We start from the raw sequence: 23,123 nt of genomic DNA, 5'->3' as shown, positions 1-23,123 counted from the left end.
GTAAGGTGATTTCCTGTCCCCACAGGAAACTTGTTTCTTCCATATTACAAGTCTGGGCTACGAGAAAGGGGCAGCGATGGTATGTGTGTGCTGGGGCTGGGGAGATGGGTGAGCAGTGACTTGCAAGGAAGAGAAGTGGCTCTCATCTACATGGAGTTCCTAGCTACCAGAGCAGTGCAACAGGTCTCTGTGTGGAGACCTTTCCTAAAATATCATTGTACAGTGTGGGTGGCTTTCCTCCTTTTACCAAGGGCCCAAGTGTAAGGGTGAAACGCACCTTCTTTGTTTCTATTAGTGTGACCCAGGGGTAGACGGATGGAAGGAAAGCAGGACACATTTTCTGAGAACCTACAACGTGCCTTATATCAAACTAGGCATCATTTAATCCTTAACATACCTTCTGAGTAGGTATTATTAGCTGCACCAATGCAGACAGAAAAAAACGGAGACTTAGAAGTTTAATCAACTTGTTCCGAGTTATCCAGCTGGAAAGAGGTAAACCTGGGATTCTAACTCAGGTCTCTTTGCCTCTAAAACCTCTGCACCAGGGACTTCCCTGGTGGTCCAGTGGTTAAGACTCTGTGCTCCCAATGCAGGGGACCCAGGTTCGATCCCTGGTCAGGGAACTAGATCCTGCATGCCGCAACTAAAGATCCCGCATGTCGCAATGAAGAACCCCCATGCCGCAAATAAGACCCGGCGCAGTCGAATGAATGAATGAATAAATGAATGTTTTAAAAAATAAAATAAAAAATAAAACCTCTGCACCACAGCACCCTTCAAAATAGTTTCCCAGAAGAGGAAGTCAAGAGAAGAGAATTTTAAAGAGTGACAGGAGACCAATTAATTATCTAAAGGAACAAACTGCTTACATCAATAAGCTTGATCATTTAATAACTCATTTATATAACCACTAATTCCTAAATATGTGATTGATGTTTCAGTATTACTCACAGAAATTTCTGACCTAGCTCCATCGGGACAGTAACATGACAGTTCCTTCACAACTTGAACACACCTTTCCCTTAAAATTTTACCTACATAATAATCATATTGATTCAAACAGTGAGGATAATTTTACCATCATTTTTAAAGTAAAATTTTTTACTGAAGTATAACATGCAAATACAAAAGTGCACAAATCATAAATGAAACAGCTCAATGAATTTTCATTCAGAGAACAGAAACATGCGAATGCCACTCACATCAGAAAATAGAACATTACTAGCACCTTAAAAGGCTCCCTTGTACCCCCTCAGAGTCCCTTACTTCCCTTCTCTCCTGACTTTCACTATCATGGATTCGTTTTGCTTGTTTTTGAGCTATATGCTAATATATTTTTTGTGTGTCTGGCTTCTTTTCCTCATTAACCACGAGTAGTTAGTGCATTTTCATCCCTGTATAGTATTCCAACATATGACTATGCCACAATTTACTTATCCATTCTATAGCTGATGAACATTTAGATTGTTTCTAGTCTGGAGCTCTTATGACTGGTGTTCCTATGAACACTCCTGTACCGATGGTCCCTGACTTAGGGTGGCTTGACTTAACGATTTTTCAACTTTATCATGGTGTGAAAGTGATATGCATTCAGTAGAAATTGTACTTTGATTTTTGAATTTTGATTTCTTCCCGGGCCAGCAGTATAAAGTTACGATCCTCTCTCATGATGCTGCGCAGTGCCAGCTACAGTTCCCAGTCAGCCACATGATCAAACAACTGCTACACTTACAACTGTTCTGTTTTTCACCTTCAATATAAATTACTGGAGATATTCAATACTTAATTATAAGACAGACTTTCTGTTAGATGATTTTGCCCAACTGCAGGCTAATGTAAGTGTCCTGAGCATGTTTAAGGTAGACAAGGCTAAGTTACGATGTTTGGTAGGTTAGGTGTATCAAATGCATTTTCGAATAAATTTTCTTTTTAATTAATTAATTAATGGCTGCGTTGGGTCTTGTTGCTGCGCGTGGGCTTTCTCTAGTTGCGGCGAGTGGGGGCTGCTCTTCGTTGTGGTACGTAGGCTTGTCCTTGCGGTGGCTTCTCTTGTTGCGGAGCACAGGCTCCAGGCGCACGAGATTCAGTAGCTGTGGCACGCGGGCTTCAGCAGTTGTGGCTTGTGGGCTCCAGAGAGCAGGCTCAGTAGTTGTGGCGCATGGGCCCAGCTGCTCCACGGCATGTGGGATCCTCCCGGACCAGGGCTCAAACCCATATCCCCTGCATTGGCAGGTGGACTCCTAACCACTGCGCCACCAGGGAAGTCCCCTCGACATATATTTTAAACTTACAAATAACCCCATCATAAGTCAAGGAAGATCTGTACATGCCTTTTGATGTAATGCTACCTTTTCTTCACTTGAAAATTTTCCTACTTTAAAAAATTGACTGTCTTTTACCATTTCAGAAAAGAGACGTATGTTATAAATTTAAAATTTCTTTAAAAAGCTGTACTGTATTAATTATGTCATCAAACATATTCTAATTATGTCTTTTCAGCCAAAGGCTGACATGCACTTTGAGATATGTGCTTTTAATCTTGGTAAAAGGTGATTTTTCAGTAATTCCAGGTTTATTCACCTAATCAACCTAGTAGAAGGAAGCATTATTGCAGAAGCAATGGAGGAGTGGAGAGAAAGAGAATGAGGGCAGTACAAATAATACATAATCAGATTCACTGTACAATAAATACCACCAGGGGAAATGCAACCTGAAGCCTGCTGGCATTGTTTAACTTAAGAGCCATCCAATCTCAGCTGTCTATCTTTCTCAGTGGAGACCTGCCTGCCACATAGAGGTAGGCAGTTATTGGAGTTTTTATTGGAGGTGCATGTGTGGGCAGCCAGGTAAGAAACTTTTTTTTTTGGCATAGCTTCTATTCAAACATGAACAACAAAGGTAAGTAAGGTGGCTCCCAGTAAAACCATAAAGCCTTCAAGTTTGTGTCTGGCCCTGCCAGCCTCTCATTTCTCTCCCCACTCTTTGAATAGCATTCACTTCATTTTCCAGGCCCCAACACCTTCTCTCATACCTTCCACTAATCCAAAGAGAGAATGATATGCTCTTCTATCGTTGGCAGAAATTCCCCCCTATCAACATGTTAACACTTCCAGGGATTAGAATCATCAGGGTTACTGTTGATAATTTTGGAATGAAAGGTTTCACCTCCTATTATGGACTTCAGGCCTCTTATTAGAGTGGAAGAGGTATCACACTCTGTCCCTGAGGCTGGCTTTCATGATTATAGGCTACCTGGAGTCCAGGGGTAATCAGAAAGATAGCTGAGCATCTGAGCTAGCCTATTCCTTTCCCATCCTTAACAATTCCCTTCCCGTCCCTCTGCTCCAAGACTCCCAGATGCTGGGGTATGAATCTGCTCTTTCTGTCCCCCTAACAATGCCCTATGCCAATGCCCTGATCTGGACTTTAATGTCTTCTATCCACTCCCCCCACCATCACTGTGAGCTATGCTAGTTGACTGTTCCCAGGGAGTCTTGCCTTTTTGTACAGAGCCCCTGCTGCTTAAAGCTCTAGCATTCAGGGCACCTGAAGAAAGGATGGGAAGTAGCAGCAGTGCGTGACAAGGGATATGGGCAAGGAATGGCAGGATGGGACAGAGTCACAAAGAGAATCTCAGCCCCCAGGCCTATTAGGTTGAGGCAAGTGAAACTCCAACAGGTAAGAGCGTATCTTTTACAATGTGTGACAGATTAGGTTAAAGATGATAATCATACATGGAGGGAAAAAGTCTACATCTAAGCTCCTCATAACCAGCAATAAAGTGAAAAGAGATAAACTAACCTCTGACAGGTGAGTTTTGCAACAGGTGTGAGGCTAGACTTGATGAGCCTTAAGACGGATTCCTTCCCAAATTCCCCCTATGCAGTATTGATTAAGGGGGACTAGTATCTGCTCTAGGAGGTGCTTTGGGACTAAAGGAGCATATGGCACATAGGTAAGCAGACTCGAGGATAAAAATCCCAAATGAAAGCCCTTAATATGTGGAGACAGTCAGGCAGCTAGACACATGAGGCCAGTGTTCAGGGCCAGCGCTGAAGGTGGGCTGATCCACACAGGCTCACCTGCCTTGCTCTCTATGCCATCTGGATAACAAGTGGTCCCTGTTTCTGACCCAAGTCTCAGTGTTGGCTCCCCGCCTCCCCATTTTACAATTGGGGAATGTATAAGCCTCAGAGAGGCTACCCACTCAAGGTTCCAGAGACAGGCGATGCACTGTCACTTGACTCCTTGGAGACAGATGCTAAAACTTCCCAGAAGTCCTCATGAAGTGACGTTATTACACATAGGGTTTTTCTTCTTTCTGTAAAGGCATATTCATGAAAACAAAACTTCAAGGTCACCGTAAATACAACTGTTGAAAGCAATAAATAAGTAATTTAATGGTATAAGATAATATACACATATATACAAATATATATATATATATATATATATACTTAGCTTTTTCATTAAACTATCAGTTCTTTGGTTACCCTGAATTAGGTAGTTCAAGGAATCAAAAGTGTTGGATTGAACAAGTGATACCAAAAAATCCTTGAACAGGATAGAAAATAAACATCCAAAAATAAATAAATAAAAGGGTGACTGTTGTTTTAAAAATACCAGAACACTTTATTTGTAAAATCTGTATTACATAAGTCAACAAAACTTTTCTATTTACCACACTTTTTTTTTTTTTTTAATTACTATTTATTTATTTATTTATTTTTGGCTGTGTTGGGTCTTAGTTTCTGTGCGAGGGCTTTCTCTAGTTGCGGCAAGCGGGGGCCACTCTTCATCGCGGTGCGCAGGCCTCTCACTGTCGCAGCCTCTCTTGTTGCGGAGCACAGGCTCCAGACGCGCTGGCTCAGTAGTTGTGGCTCACGGGCCCAGTTGCTCCGCGGCATGTGGGATCTTCCCAGACCAGGGCTCGAACCCATGTCCCCTGCATTGGCAGGCAGACTCTCAACCACTGCGCCACCAGGGAAGCCCTATTTACCACACTTTTAAGCAGAAGCTTGATATACACCTGGCAAGATGTGCTTTTAAACTTGGTAAGGCAATTACAAAGTGATTTTCAATAATTCCATTGCATGAAACAATTTATCTTTGGAAAGATAACTATTTTAAATTAATGGCTACAGAGGCTGAACTCCCAATTCTCTGCAAACCCATTAAGTCTTCTTCTCTGTTCTTTGATCCCCTGTGATAGAAGAAGACCAGCATTTTTTATTTCAAGAAAATCACACTGGTGCTTTGATTCTTCAGTTAAAGTAAATGGCATGATTATATTTGGCTGTTTATTAATGAGCTCCATGCGAACTGATTAACTTTCATGTAATTTACCTTGTAATACAACTAATTATTAAATTATCTATTTCTTGTCTCAAAAATACCCCCCATAAATCAACACATTAAGTGTGTAAAAAAGGATTTATCTGGGTTATCTTACCCATATTCAAGTCTGCAGGCAGTGCCACATCTGTGAGGAACCACTTCCTGAATTCATCCAAATACCATAACAGATACTTATTTTATTGCTGGCACTGCTTCTGAATTGCTAACAAGCCCACATAAAACGGCACCATCAAAAAAAAAGAAAAAAGAAAAAAAAAGGCACCATCAATGAGCAGCAACTTAGTTAGCAGTGATATCATAAATTATAAACAATTCATTCACTTAACAAGTAGTGCCAGGCACTCTGCTAAGTGCTGGAAATATAATGGTGCCCAAAATGATTCCTGCTCTCATAAGGTAAGGGGAACAGGTATCAATCAATCAATCACATTATGGAGTGTAACTATGAAATGAGACAAATGTTAAAAAGGAAAAGAACACAATGTAAAGTAAAAGAATCTGATCTAGACTGGCATTGGGCATCAGAGAGGGATTCCCTGAGGAAGTGATGCTTAAGCTAACATATGCAGGACTAAGGTGTATGGGGGGCGGGGGGCAGGGGGCAAATGAGGATTTCAGGCTGAGGGAACATCATCTGAAAGGGCCTGGGGTACAGGTAAGCCACACTTTCAAGGAAATTGAAGGCAGGGCAGTGTGTTTCGTGCACAGAGAGCTAGGGATACAGGGATAAGAAAATGATGTAAAGTCTTAGAAAGGTTTTAAAATAGGGAGCAGGCAAAGGACCTCTACCATTACATCCTGCTAGGGCTTTAACACTATAATGCCTGTAAGAGAATTTTGTAAATTGTAAAGCACACCACACTTTTGGTAATAGTATTAGTTACACTACTTTGTTTTCTAAATAAACTTTTGGTCTGGATGCCAAGTGACTAGCTGAAAGCAGAAGAGCCAAAACTAGTACCCCAGTATTCCAATGCAGTGTTTTGCCCCTACACCACACTGCCTAAAAATCTCATTGTTTGCATCACTTAACCAGTCCAATGTCTTTACCAGACAGCTAGTGCTTCATGACAACAATAACTCCAATTGTGAGCATTTACTATACGTCACTTTTCTAAGCTCCTTATTTACATTAAACTCATTTAATCCTCAATTCTAGAAAGAAGGTTCTATTTACTGTCCAGATGAGGACACTGAGCCTCAAAAAAGTTAAATAACTTACTCAAAGTCACAGGGCTAGTAAATATTGGCACTGTTAACCACAACACTACTTAGCTTCTGCCTACAACATTTTGTGTGTGTATGTGTATGTGTATGCAGATGTATTAGGGGAAGAGGGAGAGAACAGAACTCAGGTGTATGTAACTATATTCACATACTTGACACCCACCAATGTCTTAGTCAACTAGCGCCTGGGTAATACGGGGGCTCAGCAAATATTTGAGGAACTGAGGATGAACACGAGGGAATGACAAAGGATTTGAATCTGGAAGTAAAGTGATTTTCTGAGGCTTTCCACCAAGTCATGTATTCAACAGCTATTCATTTCATGGCTATATTTTCCTTGACTCTCTCGTTGAATATTAGAGATTTATTCTCCACTACCTTTGTCATATTTCACAGACCTCAGCCTGGAGATAGAGAATAATGGACGGGACAACGAACTAGTTCTCCAGCCTCACTCACACCAAACGCCTTCCCTCCTGGGGCTTTGCACTTGCTGTTTTCTCTCTCACGCTATTCCTTCCTTGGGTTCCTCCATTCAAACATCACGTCCTCACGGAGGCCTTCCCCGACCCTTCCATCGCAGTTGCGTCAGACCTTCAACACATCATCCAGTTTCACTTCACTTCCTTCACAGGATTTACCACTCTCCGAAATCACCTCTTTAATTGTCTATTCACCCTACTCCCAATTATAGGAGGGCAGGGGCCTGGTCTAGCTGGTTCTCTGGATGTATCCCCAGTGCCCCAGACTAAGCAAATACGTATGTAATCAACGAATGATAAGAGAACACTCCAGATTCCTCTCTGTTCTCTCAAGCCCTCAATACCCTTAGCCTTTCCACTCCGGGTGGCTCCACACTCCATTTTCAACAACAACACCATTTTTGTATTACTCAGAGGTTCGGAAAGTAGCCTGGACTCCATTTTCTGAGTTGAGCCCCTCAAACGATCTGAGAAGGAAGGTCCGGCCTGGCAAGAACGCCCATCCTCCCATTTCACAGTCGATGAAATTGAGCTTCAAGGGGAATATACGGGCAGGAGCCCTAAGGTGTCCAGATTCCAAAAAGCCCTTCCCACGAGCCAGCGCCCTGGGTTCAGGATGCTTCATCACCTTTATTACTACTGTTCCACAGCACTCATTGTGGACGCGTTCCACGCGGAGAACGCGCCCGGGCCGTAGCCGCGCGCCCCACACTCACCCGGCCGCGCCCCCGCCCCGCCCCCGGCGCCCCGACCCCACGTCGCGCCCCGGCTTCTGCTCCCACCCCGCCAGGGCTCCCGCGACGCGCGGGGACCGCCCCCTGCCGACAGAACCAGTCAGCAAAGCCTCGGGGGGCGGCGCCCCGGGGGTCCCCGGCCCTCCTATCTGGGCGCCAACTGGCCCGCCCAGCTGTCGCTCACAAGCTCGCGCCCCGCACCCGCCTTCCTCCCTTTCCTCCACCCTCCCCTTCACGAAAAAACGGCGGTTGGGCCGCGGCGGTCGCCAACTGCGGGCGGGAAGCGGAGGGTAGAGAAACCGGGGAGCGAGGGAAGGAGGGACTGCAGGAAGGAGGAGGCGATAGAGGAGGAGGAGGGGAACCTGGCCCAGCAGGAGCCATCTCCGCCGAGAACAAAATGGCGGCGCTGGCGGAGGGCCAACTGTGAGGCGGGGCCGCGGCCGTCCCCTCCGCCCCCACCCTCGTGCCGGCCGGGCCGGTCAGGGGTAGCCCGCTCGCTTCGCCGGCCGCGGGCGGGGAGGGGAGGGGAGCGGCCCGGCCCACTATGCAAAGCGGTTGGCGCCGGCGCCGCCGCCCCGTGGCAAAGGTAAAAGGGTCGGGTTCAGCCGCCGCCGCGGCGCCTCCATGTCCGCGCGCCAGGACCGCCCCCTCCGCCGCCGGCCCGAGCCCGCCCCGGCCTTTTTTCAATTTTACCTCAGGTTTTGGCGCCAAAGCGACCTCGAAGCAGGTCCCGTGTCTGCGGCGGGCGGCCCCCGGCGCGGAGGGCAGGGCGCGGGGAGGCCGGCTTCCCGGCGTCGGCGGATGGCGGGAGCCCCGGGCCGCGGGCTCGCAGGTCAGCGGGCGAGAGACAAGACGCCAAGGTGGGAGCGGGGCGGCGCGGGCGGGCCCGGAGGCGCCGCCGGGGTCGCGAGGAAGGAGGGGTTTGTTATTGTTTTTGTCAGTGAAAGGTCAGAGTTCGTGACCCCGGTGCCGCCGCCGCCGCCGCCCGCGCGCTGGTAGGAGGAGGGCGAATGTTCTTCTTCCTCTTCCCAGAGCCAGCCTCGCCGTGGCCGCGGGGGGCGGGCGAGCACGCGATTGGCTGAGGCGCGCGCGCGCAACGGAACGCGGCGGTCGCGCTGCTCCGTCCGGCCCCTTGGCGGCCCGGCCCGGGCGGCGGCGGCGGCGGCGGCGGCGGCAGGCGCAAGGCGCAAGGCTCCTCGCAGTCCGCCGGGGTGTCTGCCCGGGCTGGGCCCGCGCCGCTGTAGGGCCACCGTGTAGGTTAAATGCTGAGGTCGTTGGGGTAAAGGGTTGGTTGGTCGTTTTCGAAGGCCAGGAACGCCGGGTACCGTTATAAGGGGGCCCGCGAGCTCCTCGAGGCCGGGTAGGGGCTATGTTCTCACTGTGACGTCCTCCACCCCGGCTCCCGCCGAGCTGAAACCTCTGTGTTGATTGAGGAAGCAATAACAGAGCGGAGAGCCTGTACGTCGGAAGCGGGTGGTTTATTGGGTGGGTATTGAACTGTTTGTGCCCTGCTCGGTATAGATGGTCCGAGGAGGCACCAGCTTCTCAGAGTATCCGGTCAAGTGCATAAAGAGTATCGCGATTTGAGACGAGTAAACCATGCTTAAGTGTGTATTAAACTCTTTGCAGAATTGCTTAAATTATATAAGTACAATTGCTTCTCTTGAGCGTATGAATCTTGGGTTGTAGGTTTTCATTAGCTGCTTCTCTCTTTTAAGTGGTTTTGACTTGCTTTGGAAGGTGTGGACCACTGTTTTGATCAGGGATGCCCTAAAGTGCTTAGGCCAGACTCCTTGATCACCGTGCTTTCTCTGTAGGCCGAAGATACTCTGCTAATTGATTTTTTTCCTGCACTTTTCATCTTTATTATGAATACTGACTCCAAGGTGGATCGTTTAACCTTTTTTCTTAAACAGTGGCCATTTGGGCTTTTATCAGTGTGACCCCAAATTTGAGTATTTTGTCCATAATCTTGTAAAATTTTTGATAGGAAATGCACCCATTTTCCTTTCTTGTTTTCACCTTGCAAGGAAGTAAGTGGAGAAAAAGAGTTAAATTTATAATGTCATGGTGAACCACAGACCCTGAAGCTGGAAGGGGTCTCAGAGATGATAATGGTCCAATCCTCTTCTGGCAGAAAGATTTTACAGGAGAGGCGGATGAGACCAGAGAGGTCAAATGATATGCCTAAGGGAACACAGTACTTTGATGGTAAATCCTTGTAAACATGGACTGCTTTGTAATTGTGTACTTTTTTTCCCCCCAAAATTGTTTTTAATGTTATATAATACTTCTAGATATAGCTTTAAAATACACACTTAAATGAGTTTTAAGGGTTTTTTTGGGCAAACAAATTACAATTGTACTAGATTTTGAAATGAATACTAAAAATAGTTAATGTTTCTATGATGGCTTATAGTTTTAATTTTCTCCATTTAATACTCAGCAATTCTGTGAACAAGGCACTGTTATTTCATTTTACTAAGGTGCAGGAACTGATACCCAGATAAGTGAAGCGACCTTCCCAGTGCTACAGGTGCAGAAAGTGAAGCCAGGGCTCTAATCTAGTCCTTTTCTCCTTGAGGTTTATGTTGTAAACCATGCTACATCAGTTTGCTCTGTTTGTAGTAGTATTCAGTAAAATTTCCAGTTAAAACAGGGGTCCTCAACCCCTGGGCCGTGGACCAGTAGTGGTCCGTGGCCTGTTAGGAACCGGGCCGCACAGCAGGAGGTGAGCGGTGGGTGAGCAAGCGAAGCTTCATCTGCTGCTCCCCATCGCTCGCGTTACCGCCTCAACCACCCCGCACCCCTCCTTCTGTAGAACAATTGTCTTCCATGAAACTGGTCCCCGGTGCCAAAAAGGTTGGGGACCACTGAGTTAAAAGGTTAGCTGTTCAATATTAAAAGTAATAGCAAAGTTCACAATCTTGATGGGCTTGAGCACTTTTCTTCCCCTGAAGGACAGAAGCACATGTACATACACACACAGATTGCAAACAATATCAGCAGGTAAAAGGCTTCTGCAAGCTGAGGGCACCACTGCCATAGGGCTATTTTTTGTTCCATTGTGGTTTTTGGTAGAAGCTTTTAGTGATAACTCTTAAATGGCTTTGTAACACTTGATGGACTTTATAATCACAAAAATATACATGTTGTGTTATACTAGCTATACTTTCTTTTTGACTGTTAATATGATGTATCCACATTTGCATTAACAGTGCTTTTAACGTTTTATCAGCCTTTAAAATAAAGTGTTCTTAACTGTGGAGTGTACTTCAGAACTGCCAGGCCCCCCGTTGGGTCTGAAACTGTAAGCTTTGGGTGGGGCCTGGCATCAGCACTTCTACTGAGCATCACAGATCATTCTGATGCACACTACAGGCCCAAATCACTGATCTAATTCCAAAAATGTGTGGCAAAAAAAAAGACAAAACTTTTTGTTTAACCTTTTAAAAGAATCTTTTTTAACTCCTTAACTATGCCTGAAGATTACTCATTGACAGGGCCAGTGGCTCAGGGGGAATGATATATCCAGCAGTACCCAGCCCTTGTGTGTGCATCGCCTCAGCACCTACCCGTACTGAGCCCTGTATCGAAATGTGCCTTGTCCCGCTCCATCTCAGCCCTTAACACAGTACCTAGTACAGAAGTACAGAATGGGCATGAAGTGGGCATTTCCTTTTTTTTTTTTTTTTTTTTTTTCAGCCGCACTGTGCAACATGTGGGATCTTAGTTCCCTGACCAGGGATCAAACCCGCACCCCCTGTGTTGGAAGGTGGAGTCTTAACCACTGGACCACCAGGGAAGTCCTGCAGTGGGCATTTATTGAATGAATGCTTTTCACAGCAACAGTGTATGGTAAACAGTGTTCATATCATCATCCCATTTTTACAGATGAACTCAGTGAAAACAAGGTTTTGGTGACTTCCTGGAGCTGAGATATGAGCCTGTGGCTTCCAGCTCCCTACACGGTGCTTGTGAATGAGATCCAGGTGTTCCCACCTCTGCCCTCTGTGGTCCTCTGGGCAGGTCTTTTTTCCCACAACACTTAAGCAGTCTGTTCTGCAATCATTAACTGAGAGCAGGAACTAGATCATGCGGTTTCATTTTGTACCTAACAGAGTAAATGTTTTTTGCCATCCAAGCTTATTTTGAATTTGCATTTAAATGATAAATGTTGAGTCAATGAAAATCAAGTTTTGACTAAACAATAGTTGTAGATGTGCTAAATTTTTAAAATTACTATTATCTAGTAGAGTTTTTTTTTTTTTACCTCTAAGGGTATGGCTTTTGTGATAGTGTAAATAATGGTTTTTTTTTATTTTCATAGACTAGGAAGACAATAATTACCTTTGTAAGTACTTATGTATATCTATGTCAATTTTTCTATAAAAGCTTATGCTTTATTACTATATACAGTAATCAATTTCTGAAACTTTTGTTTGTCATTTGTATAATTATGACATGTTTATAAAATAAACTTTTAAACCTCACGTAATTGTTCCTAGCCTTTTTTTCTTTTTTAAAAATCTGGTACCTGAATAGACGTAATCATTGAATACCAGATTGCACATTCCTTACACTTACACATTATCCTGTTTAATCTTCATAATAACCCTGTGAAGTAGACGGTATTATCTTTTTTTTCTTTTTTACAACTGAAGAGGCAGGGGCCTTTAACAGAGGAAGAACAACTTCGCCAAAGTCACGTGGCTAGCAAGTGGTGGAACGTTTATTAATAGTTATTTCTGCTTATTTCTTCTCTTCTGTCCTTGAGGACTTCGAAAGGAAGAAAACCCTCTTTTACCCACCTCCGTGATTCTGTCACAGTCAAGCTCTGTCACAGTAGAAGGTTACTTGAGGAGGTCTCAACCTCTGTATCAATGGCCCTTGTTCTTCCCAGGAAGAGAGACCAACCCTGCAGTGGATGGATGGTTCTGGAACACAGGAACACTGTCAGAGTGAGTCCTGAGCCCCTCCAGAATGGCTTTTATTGAGAGTTATGACCATTTGGTTTCTGACCTGGGGCTTCCCATGCCTTAATAAGTTGTACTTGGCTCAAGTATCTTGGAAACATGATGGAAAATCAGATTATCTTCTCAGAAAAATGCACCTGCCCTTAGTCCCGTTTTAGAATAGGCTCAGGAGGATGTCTTGTTTTTAAATGTCGTCTAATTGGGACTCTCAATCTTTAGGCCTGGAGTTCTTTACTAACCCAGCACCATCTCAAGAGCGAACCCACTTGGGACTACCAGCCTTTCACTGATGAAGTCTAAAAGTTAAATAGTAGCATTCCTTGAGGTTCTTAAAGAAATTATTTCCACACCACAGCCTGTTCACTGCAGGCCACTGCACCTCGAAGCAGAGGTTCCTTGGAAAAGCCTCTCCCTTAAGTGCTTTGCTTTGGATCCTGCCCTTTCCCTTGGGGAGAGATGGGACGCTGCCTGAGGCTTCTGGCTTTCAGGAGGCTCTGGGTACACTGTTAAGACTGAGGGTCTAAACAACAAATCCCCTTGGTTTTACCCTCAGGTTCGGCCCCTCCTCCACTGGTCCCTAGTTTAGGTCTTATCTCCATCTCGCTGCCGCTGCTGCGTAGTTTCCTAGCCTTCCTAACCAGTCTAACTAGCTGCCTTCCTCTTTCATTCATTCATCTTTCCTTGCTCCCTTTGTGCTGCTGCTGAAACAGAGCCTCTCCTAGCCCTCTTCTATCTATGAAGGTCTTTAATGGTTCTGCATTGCTGAGGGCTGAAGTAAAAACTCAGATGCCTCATGTGGGGCCTTGGGGGAGGGTGCAGGAGTCTGGCAGACAATCTAAGGGAGGTTAAGAAATTGATACAAACACAATTAGTATGTTAAATGGTGGTAGTGACACCTGGAGAGCTCAGTGCCCACTTAAAGGGGTAGAGCCCCTCATCAGCTCCTGGAATGTGGTCCAGAGATGACGCATCTCAGATTTCTCAAGAGAAACCAGAAATCTAGATTTGTAAACGTAAACATTTCTTAACTTTAAAATGTTGGCAATTTGCAAATGGTTTTTAAACTGTGCAGGGCAAGCAGCATCTCTTAAGCATGGTTCTGGACCTCAGAACCAGTTTAGGACCTTGGACTAATCAGATAAAATCCAAACTCCTCTGGGCAAATGAAAGTCCTTCATAATGGGTCTTTTCAGCCACCTTCAGATTAGAGCATCATTCAGTGGTAGTCTCCCAACAAAAAAACTGTTGAACTCAGAATTTTGATTCCTTCTATTGAGCACACATTTTCATCTCAAGGAGAGGGAACTTGGCAGGCAGGAAACAGGAGCCCCCCCCCACCCCCCCGTTTAGAAGTTGAATCCAGGGACTTCCCTGGTGGCACAGTGGTTAAGAATTCGCCTGCCAGTGCAGGGGACACGGGTTCGATCCCTGGTCCAGGAAGATCCCACATGCCGCGGAACAACTGAGCCTGTGTGCCACAACTACTGAGCCTGCGCTCTAGAGCCCACGAGCCACAACTACTGAGCCCGTGTGCCATAACTACTGAAGCCCACGCGCCTAGAGCCAGTGCACTGCAATGCAGAGTAGCCCCCACTCACTGCCAACTAGAGAAAGCCCGCGCACAGCAACAAAGACCCAGTGCAGCCAAGAATAAAATAAATAAATAAAAATTAAAAAAAAAAAAGCTGAATCCAAAGTGTGTGTTTCCTGTCTCCTTCCAGGGCAGTCACTTGTCTATAGGGTGGGGTCAGGGGATGAGGGTCTCATGACTCCTTACAGAGACTCCACTGGTGCTCCTGTTGAGTCCCACCATGGCCTTCCCAGATACGATGCCTCCGGCTTCCAAGCCTTTCCGGAGGCAGGGGATGATATGTCTCACTGGCGTCTCTCCCGGGGGGCACTACGGTGTTAGCTTTCTCCTCTGCCAAGTTAGCTGCCACTGTCCACACATGTTGTATCTTCCAAAAATGAGCTGACCATTTCCATACCCTATGCCTCTTGGATTTTCTTTGTCCTTTAGGTTATATCTTTTTATTCATTTGCTGTTCTTTTAGTAGGTTTTGGAAGGAGCCAAGAAATGCATGTTTCCCGATTATCTAGGTGTTTCTTGAGGCTCCAAGTATCAACATGAAATTTGACTTGTTCACAGACGTTTCAGAAATGACTTAGGTAAATCAGCATTTCTCTGTATTAGGAAAGTCATTGTTTATGAGTGTATCAGAGTTTCAATAAGCAAAGTCTGTCTTTTCACCCCAGGATGTAAAGTCAGTTTCCAGAATAACTGAAAGAATTTGGGTAGCTTTTCCATGAATTTTATGTTTTCCTCTTTGTAATATTTTGAATCATTCAAAAAATAAAACTGGAAGTGTCATTACATTTGAATATGTGTCTTTAATTCTTCTGTTTTGGCTCATTATGTGTCTGACTGCAACTCTGTGCTCTTTATTTTTTTTTCCTTACCTGATACTCTTAGGCTAGTGGTTTAAAATTTTTTTGACCATGATCTATAAGCATAAATACATTTTTATCAACAAGCAGCATATCACATATAGTATATACATACACGTATGATTGAAACAAAAATGTCATGAAATGGTCCTTAAGGATGATGGAATATTTTGCTGCCTTCTACTCTGCTCTTTGGTGTGGGGGGCAGGGGTCGGGTCCTGGTTGTGACCCATTACATTGATTTCATAACTCACTTGGAACTTGGGGGATACTGTCCAGTTTGAAAAACAAGAACAAAAAAAACTCATTTATGGTGCTTTCTTCCTTTTTTGTCTTGTGCTTTCTTGATACAGATTTTCTCTTGTCCAAGCCTCTCTCTTGCTCTATACACTGGCTCTAGTTTAACGGCACCCTTGAAAGATGATCAAAGTAGAAAAGAGGCCCGTCATCATTCTGCTCTGTCAACACAGAATGCCCTTCCCTGTTAAGACATCGTCAATTATCCGTGCACCGAAGAGACCCAGACCATGTAGAGAACTTGTCTGCGAAATCACTCCATGATCACCAGGACATTGTGAGGGTGGCCACGGGGCCTTAAGCTTCTCCAGAGAGAGTTCTGGTGGAAGGGGATGTTGTGATGCTGGGCACTGCCTCTGCAGTCCGGCATCTGGCTCGGTTAGGCTGGTTTCCCCTCAGATGTTCACTACCTTAGTCGTGTATTCCTCCTGATAACGTTTGGCACAGTGTGGAATTCTAAAAGGGGCCTTGCAGTCCTGTCTGATGATACTAGTGACAGCCCTTGTGCCTAAAACATCATTTCAGACACTCTTGGGTCTCATTTTCTTCAGCTCAGGATCTGACTATACACTGCAGATAGACCCTGTACACTGGTACCACAGACTCCAAGCCTGGCCACAAGCTGAGGTCACTGCCCACGGACTAAGTTAAGTTTTTACTCTGAAAACCTTCCCAGACCCTCCCAACCCTGGATCCCCAACTTGCCTGTCCACAGTTTCCTGAGGGCACTTGCAGACCTAGAGAGGGGCACCCCAGAGGAGACGGGTGGGCCACGGGAAGAGCCTGAAGCCACCCACACATGCACAGTGGGGCAGCCGTCTCAGGCCACAGAACCTATACAGCTGTCCCCAGGGCCAGCTCTCCCTCTGCTGTTCCCCACTGCACCCCAATGGGGGGCAGCCTTGGTAAAGTGGCCCAGGTTCTGGCTGCAGCAAGTTGTACATTTGTGGTCTGTCACCCCGACACACTGCTCTGGCTTCACATGACCAACACACCCCGGGCTGTGCATTGCTTGCACTGGCTTGATTTCACTTCTGGAAATAGCCCCCTTCTCTTGGGGGTGCAACCCCCCCAGGACACAGAAGTGTTCTGTGAACACGTGCTCTCTTCCCCTTGGAACTGGTGTGGCAAGGGTATGATGGCTTCCTTCCCAAAATAAGACTTCTTGTCCATTCTTATAGGACACGTGTTAACTATAACCTTCAGGCTTGTCTTTTCACCACAGGATGTAAATTCATAAAGGGTTTGAGAATAGCAAGTAATTGATCAATTTTTAGGTTATTATTTATAAATCCATCATAGGAATTCTAAGCTATTCCATTATGTAAGTGAGAGAAATGTGCTGAATCCCCAAGGTTACTTACCTTAAAAATCCCTCATATTTGAGTGTGCATCCTAACATGTCAATTATTGAATAACACTAGAAATGTGAAATGTTAAATTATTTTTAAAGCATGTGTACTTTGGGTTTTAAATATCCAGATCCCCATTTTAAGTTGAGGTAAATCTTGTGCATATGATTGCAGAAAAACAGAACTGTATTCATTGTTGCAATTAGTATATTGAAATAACACTGGATTATGTACATGGATGGTACCTTACGTGACAACATCTAAGGATTCTGCTTGGAGAAAAAAATGCACAATTTTTCTCTGACTCAACACTGTGTTTGTTATAACATTGGAGAAAAGGTCCTACTGATTGCTCCTGGGCAGTTAGAGATTTCTGTTGATTTTAGGAGGGACTTCATGTTTCAAGTGTCAGAAAATTGCCCTGAGTATCAGCTCACACACACTCGAGGGAGGCACCACAGGGGAGCAGTTACAAGCATGGGCTTGCCAGTTGTGAGTGTGTGACCCCGGGCAAGTGACCTAACATTTCTATTCCCCAGTTTCCTCATCTGCAAAATGGGGATAATAATAATCAGAAAAACAACTCACCTCAACAGGTCCTTGGGAGAATTAAATGGAGGAGCGGGGTTAAGGTGCTTACAGCCCTTCATGCCGAGATGTTTGCTATCATTTGTTGTTAATCACACAAAGGTCTTCTACGAGCCCATGAGAGGTCAGCGCTGTTTGGCTGCTGATTTAATAATTGTGTTTGATTAGGGGCTTAAAATACCAATAACATCAAACCAGCCTCCCCAATGCCACTTACAGTAATATTCAGCAAATATATATATATAATAGATGCCCCAATGATGGCTGTGTAAGTTACTCTATCACAGAACATCCCCCAAATCCATGGCAAGGCACAGCCCGTGCACTACACTAATCCAAACCATAGTCTTCTTTCCAGAAGATGTGGTCCAGAGAGTGGCCACTGTGGGTGAATCCCCAGCAGCTGCCTCCGCCAGCTCCCTCTCCCCCAGCTGACTGGTCTCTGCCAGTCATAGTGGTGCCCTTTGCGGTGACTGCTCAGGAAGTGTGGTCCTGGAGCCGTGTGGAGGGTCTGCTGGGTGCTTCTAAGAAGAAGCTACAGGGAGCTGAGCCCCCTCCTTGGGGGCTGTGAATAGGCCAGCGGTAGCTCCCATTACTGGGGGCGGTCACCGGTCAGCCTCTTGGGAACCAGCCCTGGAATCAAGCTGACAATGGACGACAGGTCAGTAACCCAAAGAGCTTGGAGCTTGGGGGATACTGTCCAGCCCTGAACCTGCCCTGCTTCCCCACTTCTTGTTGAGCTGATTTCCTAACTGTCTAAACCAGTGTGAGGTTGGTTTTCCTTTACTTGCTATTGGAAACAGACATCTTAGTGTGGATACATTTGTCCTCTTGACTGACAGTTAATACCTGGAAGCACAGAAGTTTCCCTGCTCACAGCAGCTGCATATCACAGGCTGAATCCGTGAAGGGAAGAATATTCCAGCATGTGGCTGACTTTGCCCCACAGCAGAAAGAAACTCGGGGGCTTCCCTGGTGGCGCAGTGGTTAAGAATCCGCCTGCCAATGCAGGGGACACGGATTCGAGCCCTGGTCCGGGAAGATCCCACATGCCACGGAACATCTAAGCCCGTGCGCCACAACTACTGAGCCCTAGTGCCACAACTACTGACCCACGCGCCTAGAGCCTGTGCTCTCCAACAAGAGAAGCCACCCAATGAGAAGCCCGCGCACCGCAACGAAGAGTAGCCCCCGCTCGCCGCAACTAGAGAAAAGCCCGCGCACGGCAGCAAAGACGCAACACAGCCAAAAATAAATTAAAAGAAAGAAAAAAAAGAAACTCGGGTTCCATCTGCTCCCACCACTCCCAGCCCAGGCGGCCTCAGTCCCCACATAGGGCCTCAGTGTTCAGCGATGCCATTTACACTGTCAATCAAACGAGAGGCTGGACTAGATGGGAAAAGGACTCTGACCTGCTTCTGGGGCTGCAGCAGGGCCGTTGGGGTCGGTGCACACCAGCACACCACCTGGGCATCAGCCCCTCACGCCTCACCTGCCCAGGCTGCATCCAAAGCAGAACGAGTGGTCAGGGAATCTGTCAGCCTCAGCAGAACAACTCAGAGTGTATTTCTGACATGTATTAATAGAAGACTTATTAGGACCCAGGAACTCAATCAGTGTCCCGGGACACTACGATGTTCCAGTGTGCTCTGCGTTAGTGACAACGAACAGAGTTCTTCCTGCTTATGAGGACCAGTCCAGACTGGAGAGACACATCCAGTCTCAGGAAAGCTGTGAAACCACCAGAGTGTAAAGTAAGTGCTACCTGCTTTCCAGTGTCACAGCCTTCGGTCCACTTCTACAAACGCCCGGTGTGCGCTGTGTCCCCTGATCTCTTTGGGAAGCTGGAAGGGTCTCCGGGTGACAGGTGAAGGCACCGGGCCTCAGGGCTCCTGGAGTGTGTTCTGGTTTCTAAGCCACAGCACAGCTTCCTCTCTAGAAACACAGCCTCTGCTGGGGATGTGCCCAGGGGCTGTCCTGTGCCTGGGGAGCAGGGGGGCAAAGCAGGTATCGTGGCGCCTTGGGCAGCCACTCCTCCAGCCTCTGGGCCCGAGTTACTCTGGGCTCACCCAGTGGATAGACGGTGACATGAACATGTAAGACGAGCTGGACAGAGAGAAGGGCAGGGGAGGGACAATGAGCCAAATCAACCAGTAGAAATCGGCTGAAATGCGTCCACACAGAACCATGGGGAGGACAGGTGAAAACAAGGCCCAGGTAACCAGGCAGGTCCTCGCCCAGTCACACACGAGCTGTGGAGGACCTTTGTGGCTACTTCCTTTGACAAAACCCAACCAGTATGTTTTAGCTACAACCCAGGTGTTTTTATTAGGGTAAATATTCACTGAGAATAAAAGCCCTATCACATCTTCTTTACAGAGTTATCAGAAATAGGATGTTATACAGTGAAAGAGGCCTTCCAGATGACTTCCAGACGTAATTCTACCCGGAGCTCAGAAACTGACAACGGGCAGTGGCACGGGCAGGTTGGAGAAGCGCCCACTTCCTTGTGCTGAAGTCTTGCTGTGCTTTCTAAAGGCTCAAAGGGTCTAGAAGGCCCATTTCAATATGTCTGACGATGAAAATGAAAGTCCTCAAAAATTAATAAGAAGGCCTCTCTAATCACTTAGTTTGAATCACTAATTAAATGTTTAACCAAACATTGTAAAAGAACTGCAAACTAGAAAAAAGAAATTCCCCTAAAAATATTTAATGTAAATAACTCCTGGAGATGGTGCTTTTTACAAAATGTTTGTCAGGCAAATGCCTTTTTTAGGGGACAGGGCAGCAGGAAGATGGGGACAGGACATCAGAAAATGTGATGATTGTTTTTTATTTCGATGAGAGTAACAAGGAGTCCCCCCACCACTCTGCTTTATGTAAAAACACGTCCAGCATCGTGAGCAGCAGTCATCAGCGGGGAGGTGACTGAGCCCCAGGCGCCCAGAGAGGATCTTCAAGCCACTATTTCTGTGCTCCCTCACTGTGTCCAGAGCCACTGGCCAAGACCACGAATTCACCTTCTGATTGCATCTTGTTTTCTCTCCTTTTATCTCTTTCAAGGCTTCAGGAATACAGCAGAAGGATCACCGTGTCGAAAACAAGAATAGTTCTCACAAGCATAACGACATCAGCTTGTGCGGGGTAAACTCAGGAAGGCACACAATAAATTAAAGCAGACCCCTGTCTCTTCGGAGGGTCTGCAGTGACCTCCGGGGGCAGGGGCCGGATCTGCCAGCAGCGGAATTTCCCGCACTACTCTGGTGTTGGGACCGCCGTGGGGAGGAAGGAGTACCTCCTTTCGGAAGCCCTGTCGGTCTGCCGGTCGGTGGGCACTTGGAGGAGAGAGTCCTCCCCTTGTGCTCCAGTGCCACGTGGCCCTGCACCCTCCGTGGTAAGGGAGACCCTCCTGGTGTCGCCTCCTTGCGCCACAGCCAGTACTGGTGGCAAATTAGTCCACAGGACTCCATCTACCATTTACTTAAGTAAATCCCTTGGAAAAAATAAAACTGGAGGTTGTTGCTCAGTAAAACAATAAAGTGCTTTTGATGAGAGTAGCTGTTATTCGCTGGTTGTTTCTCATTTCACCTGAGGCACCGACATCAACAACGTGAAAGGTCATCATGTTTACCAGGAGTAAAAATTGTAAAAGCTTGTTTCTACTAAAAAGCTTGCATTTCTAAAATGTACTTCTCTATTGGTTTCCACATCTTCATGTTACTAAATTTTAACTCACTACTGGAAAAGGAAATAGTTTATGCCTGGGGAGGGGGTGGAAAACACGAAGACAGAAAAAGTCCATAAATATCCCTTAAGGGTTCCACTTGTGAAGGTGTGAGAGAGGGGTTACAGCAAACAAGGTCAGGCCCCATGCTGAATCGAGATGTGTGTCCGGATGAGTGGAGACACAGATTGGCTTCTGGAAGGGTCCACGCATCAACCTAAGAGTGTACTTTGAGTCCACGTGCTTGATAACTGCTATAACACACTTGCATCTTCCATGGCTTCGATCCACCTGCAACGCAGAAGAGAGGGGACACTTGGTGTTGAGGCTCTGCCTGGAACTCTGGTCACGGAACCCGTGAATGATGAGACTACGTTATTATTAGCCTGAAGTCAGCAACCGTGTCCTACTATATTTGTTTCCCTAGCATTTAGCAAAACGCCTAGAGTACAGTGCAAGGGTTGCTGAATCAATGCACGCCTGTATGAATGAGTCATAATACAGGCAGACCTCGTTTTATTGTGCTTTGCTTTACTGTGCTCGGAGATACTGCATTTTCTATAAATTGAAGGTTTGTGGAAACCCTATGTCCAGCAAGTCTAGCAGCACCATTTTTCCAACAGTATTTGCTCAGTTTGTGTCTCTGTATCATATTTTGGCAGTTCTCACAATATTCCAAACTCTTCCATTGTTACTGTATTTGTTATGGTGATCTGTGACCTGTGATCTTTGATGTTACTATTACAAAAACATCATGACTTGTTGAAGGCTCGGATGATGGTTAGCCTTTTTTAGCAGTAAAGTTTTTTCAAATTAAGGTATGTACATTTTTTTAGACGTAATGCTATTGCAGAGGTAGTAGACTACAGTATAAACATAACTTTTTATGCACTGGCCAACCAAAAAGTTTGTGACTCGCTTTGCTTCAACATTTGCTTTATTGCGGTGGTCTGGAACCAAGCCCGCAATATGTCCGAGGTCTGCCTGTGAATTTAAATCTGCTGTTCTGCTGTGGCCCGAGGGGACGTGAAAGGACAGGATGGATGGAGAAGAACAGAAGCCAAAGCCCAGGGTGACAGCTCGTTCCCTTCTGAGAGAGAGGCAAGGAGACGCACGACTAGTTATTTTGGTACCTCTGAGCCGAATTGGTATCCTCTGCTTTGAAGCTATAAAATAGGGTTTTCTTGTGGTAAAGGTGAAAAATAGGTCCTACTTCGCTGCTGCCCTCCTCCTTTTCTGGCGCAATGGTGAAACCTAGGAGGGGCATGCTCTCCAAGGCCACTGTGTCCTGCAGAGAGGCAGAGGGAAAACTGATGTTAAACATGGCAAGATACCCAGTCAGCAGCTTAGCAATCACCGATGCTTCCAATGTAACATGCATGACGAGCCCCTCTGTGTGGGGCATCTCTGGCAACGGTGCAATTATCACACACATACTCTTCACTCCCACTTCCCCGCCAGCACCAGTCACGAGGAGGAAAAGAAACTTAACATTTTGTGACAGCATTTAGGGTCCAGGCACTTTCACTTTCACATTATCTTGTTTAATCTTCGTAACAGTCATAGAAGGTGTCACCCCCATTCTAAGAAGAAACTGAGGCTCAAAGAAGGTAAATAACTCCCCAAGATCACACAGCGAGTTAAGGGGCAGAGCCAGTGTTTGGACTCATGACCACTTTCTAAAACCCCACATTCTTTCCACTGACTCGATTTATCAGTGACTCAGATTTCTAGTGTTACCCTTGTTAACGTATTCTGTACTCATCCCCCAGGCCCTCTTGCACAGTGCTTCAATATGGAGCACTCACTCAGGGTGTTCGTGCTATAGAGCTGCTAACAATTCGGTGAGATGTACCCAGAGAACACAGATGGATCTTAAAATCACGGTGCTTAGTGGAAAAAGAAAGAGCTTTTTATATATAGATAAAGATATT

At 46.1% G+C, this 23,123-nt stretch overlaps 3 protein-coding genes and 1 long non-coding RNA gene across 8 annotated transcripts in view; 2 read left to right on the top strand and 2 right to left on the bottom strand.

Moving 5' to 3' along the window:
- The window catches only part of NR2C2 (nuclear receptor subfamily 2 group C member 2), an 88,437-nt gene extending 79,620 nt beyond the window's left edge, over positions 1–8,817 (bottom strand). The window contains exon 1 of one of the 2 annotated variants that reach the window (XM_082345718.1): positions 8,498–8,817. The gene's annotated coding sequence lies outside the window, so the exon portion shown is untranslated. The remainder of the gene's footprint in view (positions 1–8,497) is intronic. The other variant, XM_082345728.1, reaches the window with a different exon arrangement.
- The window catches only part of MRPS25 (mitochondrial ribosomal protein S25), a 455,776-nt gene that overhangs the window by 96,832 nt on the left and 335,821 nt on the right, over positions 1–23,123 (top strand). Inside the window, exon 5 of one of the 3 annotated variants that reach the window (XM_082345742.1) lies at positions 14,835–14,852. The exons of the other annotated variants lie outside the window; for them this stretch is intronic. Coding sequence (XP_082201868.1) covers positions 14,835–14,837 — 3 coding nt within the window. The 3' untranslated portion in view covers positions 14,838–14,852. Of the gene's footprint in view, positions 1–14,834; positions 14,853–23,123 lie in introns of those variants that run through there. 3 annotated transcript variants of the gene reach the window in all.
- On the top strand, positions 9,080–12,297 carry LOC309607319. Its single transcript, XR_014232365.1, has 2 exons — positions 9,080–9,289; positions 11,510–12,297. It is a non-coding gene; the product is annotated as an uncharacterized lncRNA (long non-coding RNA).
- The window catches only part of FGD5 (FYVE, RhoGEF and PH domain containing 5), a 115,945-nt gene continuing 112,589 nt past the window's right edge, over positions 19,768–23,123 (bottom strand). For both annotated transcript variants that reach the window (XM_082345697.1, XM_082345698.1), the window contains exons 20-21: positions 22,323–22,477; positions 19,768–21,480 (exon numbers count right to left, since the gene is read on the bottom strand). In XM_082345697.1, the coding sequence (XP_082201823.1) occupies positions 21,444–21,480; positions 22,323–22,477 (192 nt within the window). In that variant the 3' untranslated portion in view covers positions 19,768–21,443. The remainder of the gene's footprint in view (positions 21,481–22,322; positions 22,478–23,123) is intronic.

The sequence above is a fragment of the Balaenoptera borealis genome, assembly GCF_965194805.1.
Source record: "Balaenoptera borealis genome assembly, chromosome: 12".
In the NCBI taxonomy this organism is placed as follows: Eukaryota; Metazoa; Chordata; class Mammalia; order Artiodactyla; family Balaenopteridae; genus Balaenoptera; species Balaenoptera borealis.
This window is presented reverse-complemented; position numbering and strand designations above follow the sequence as displayed.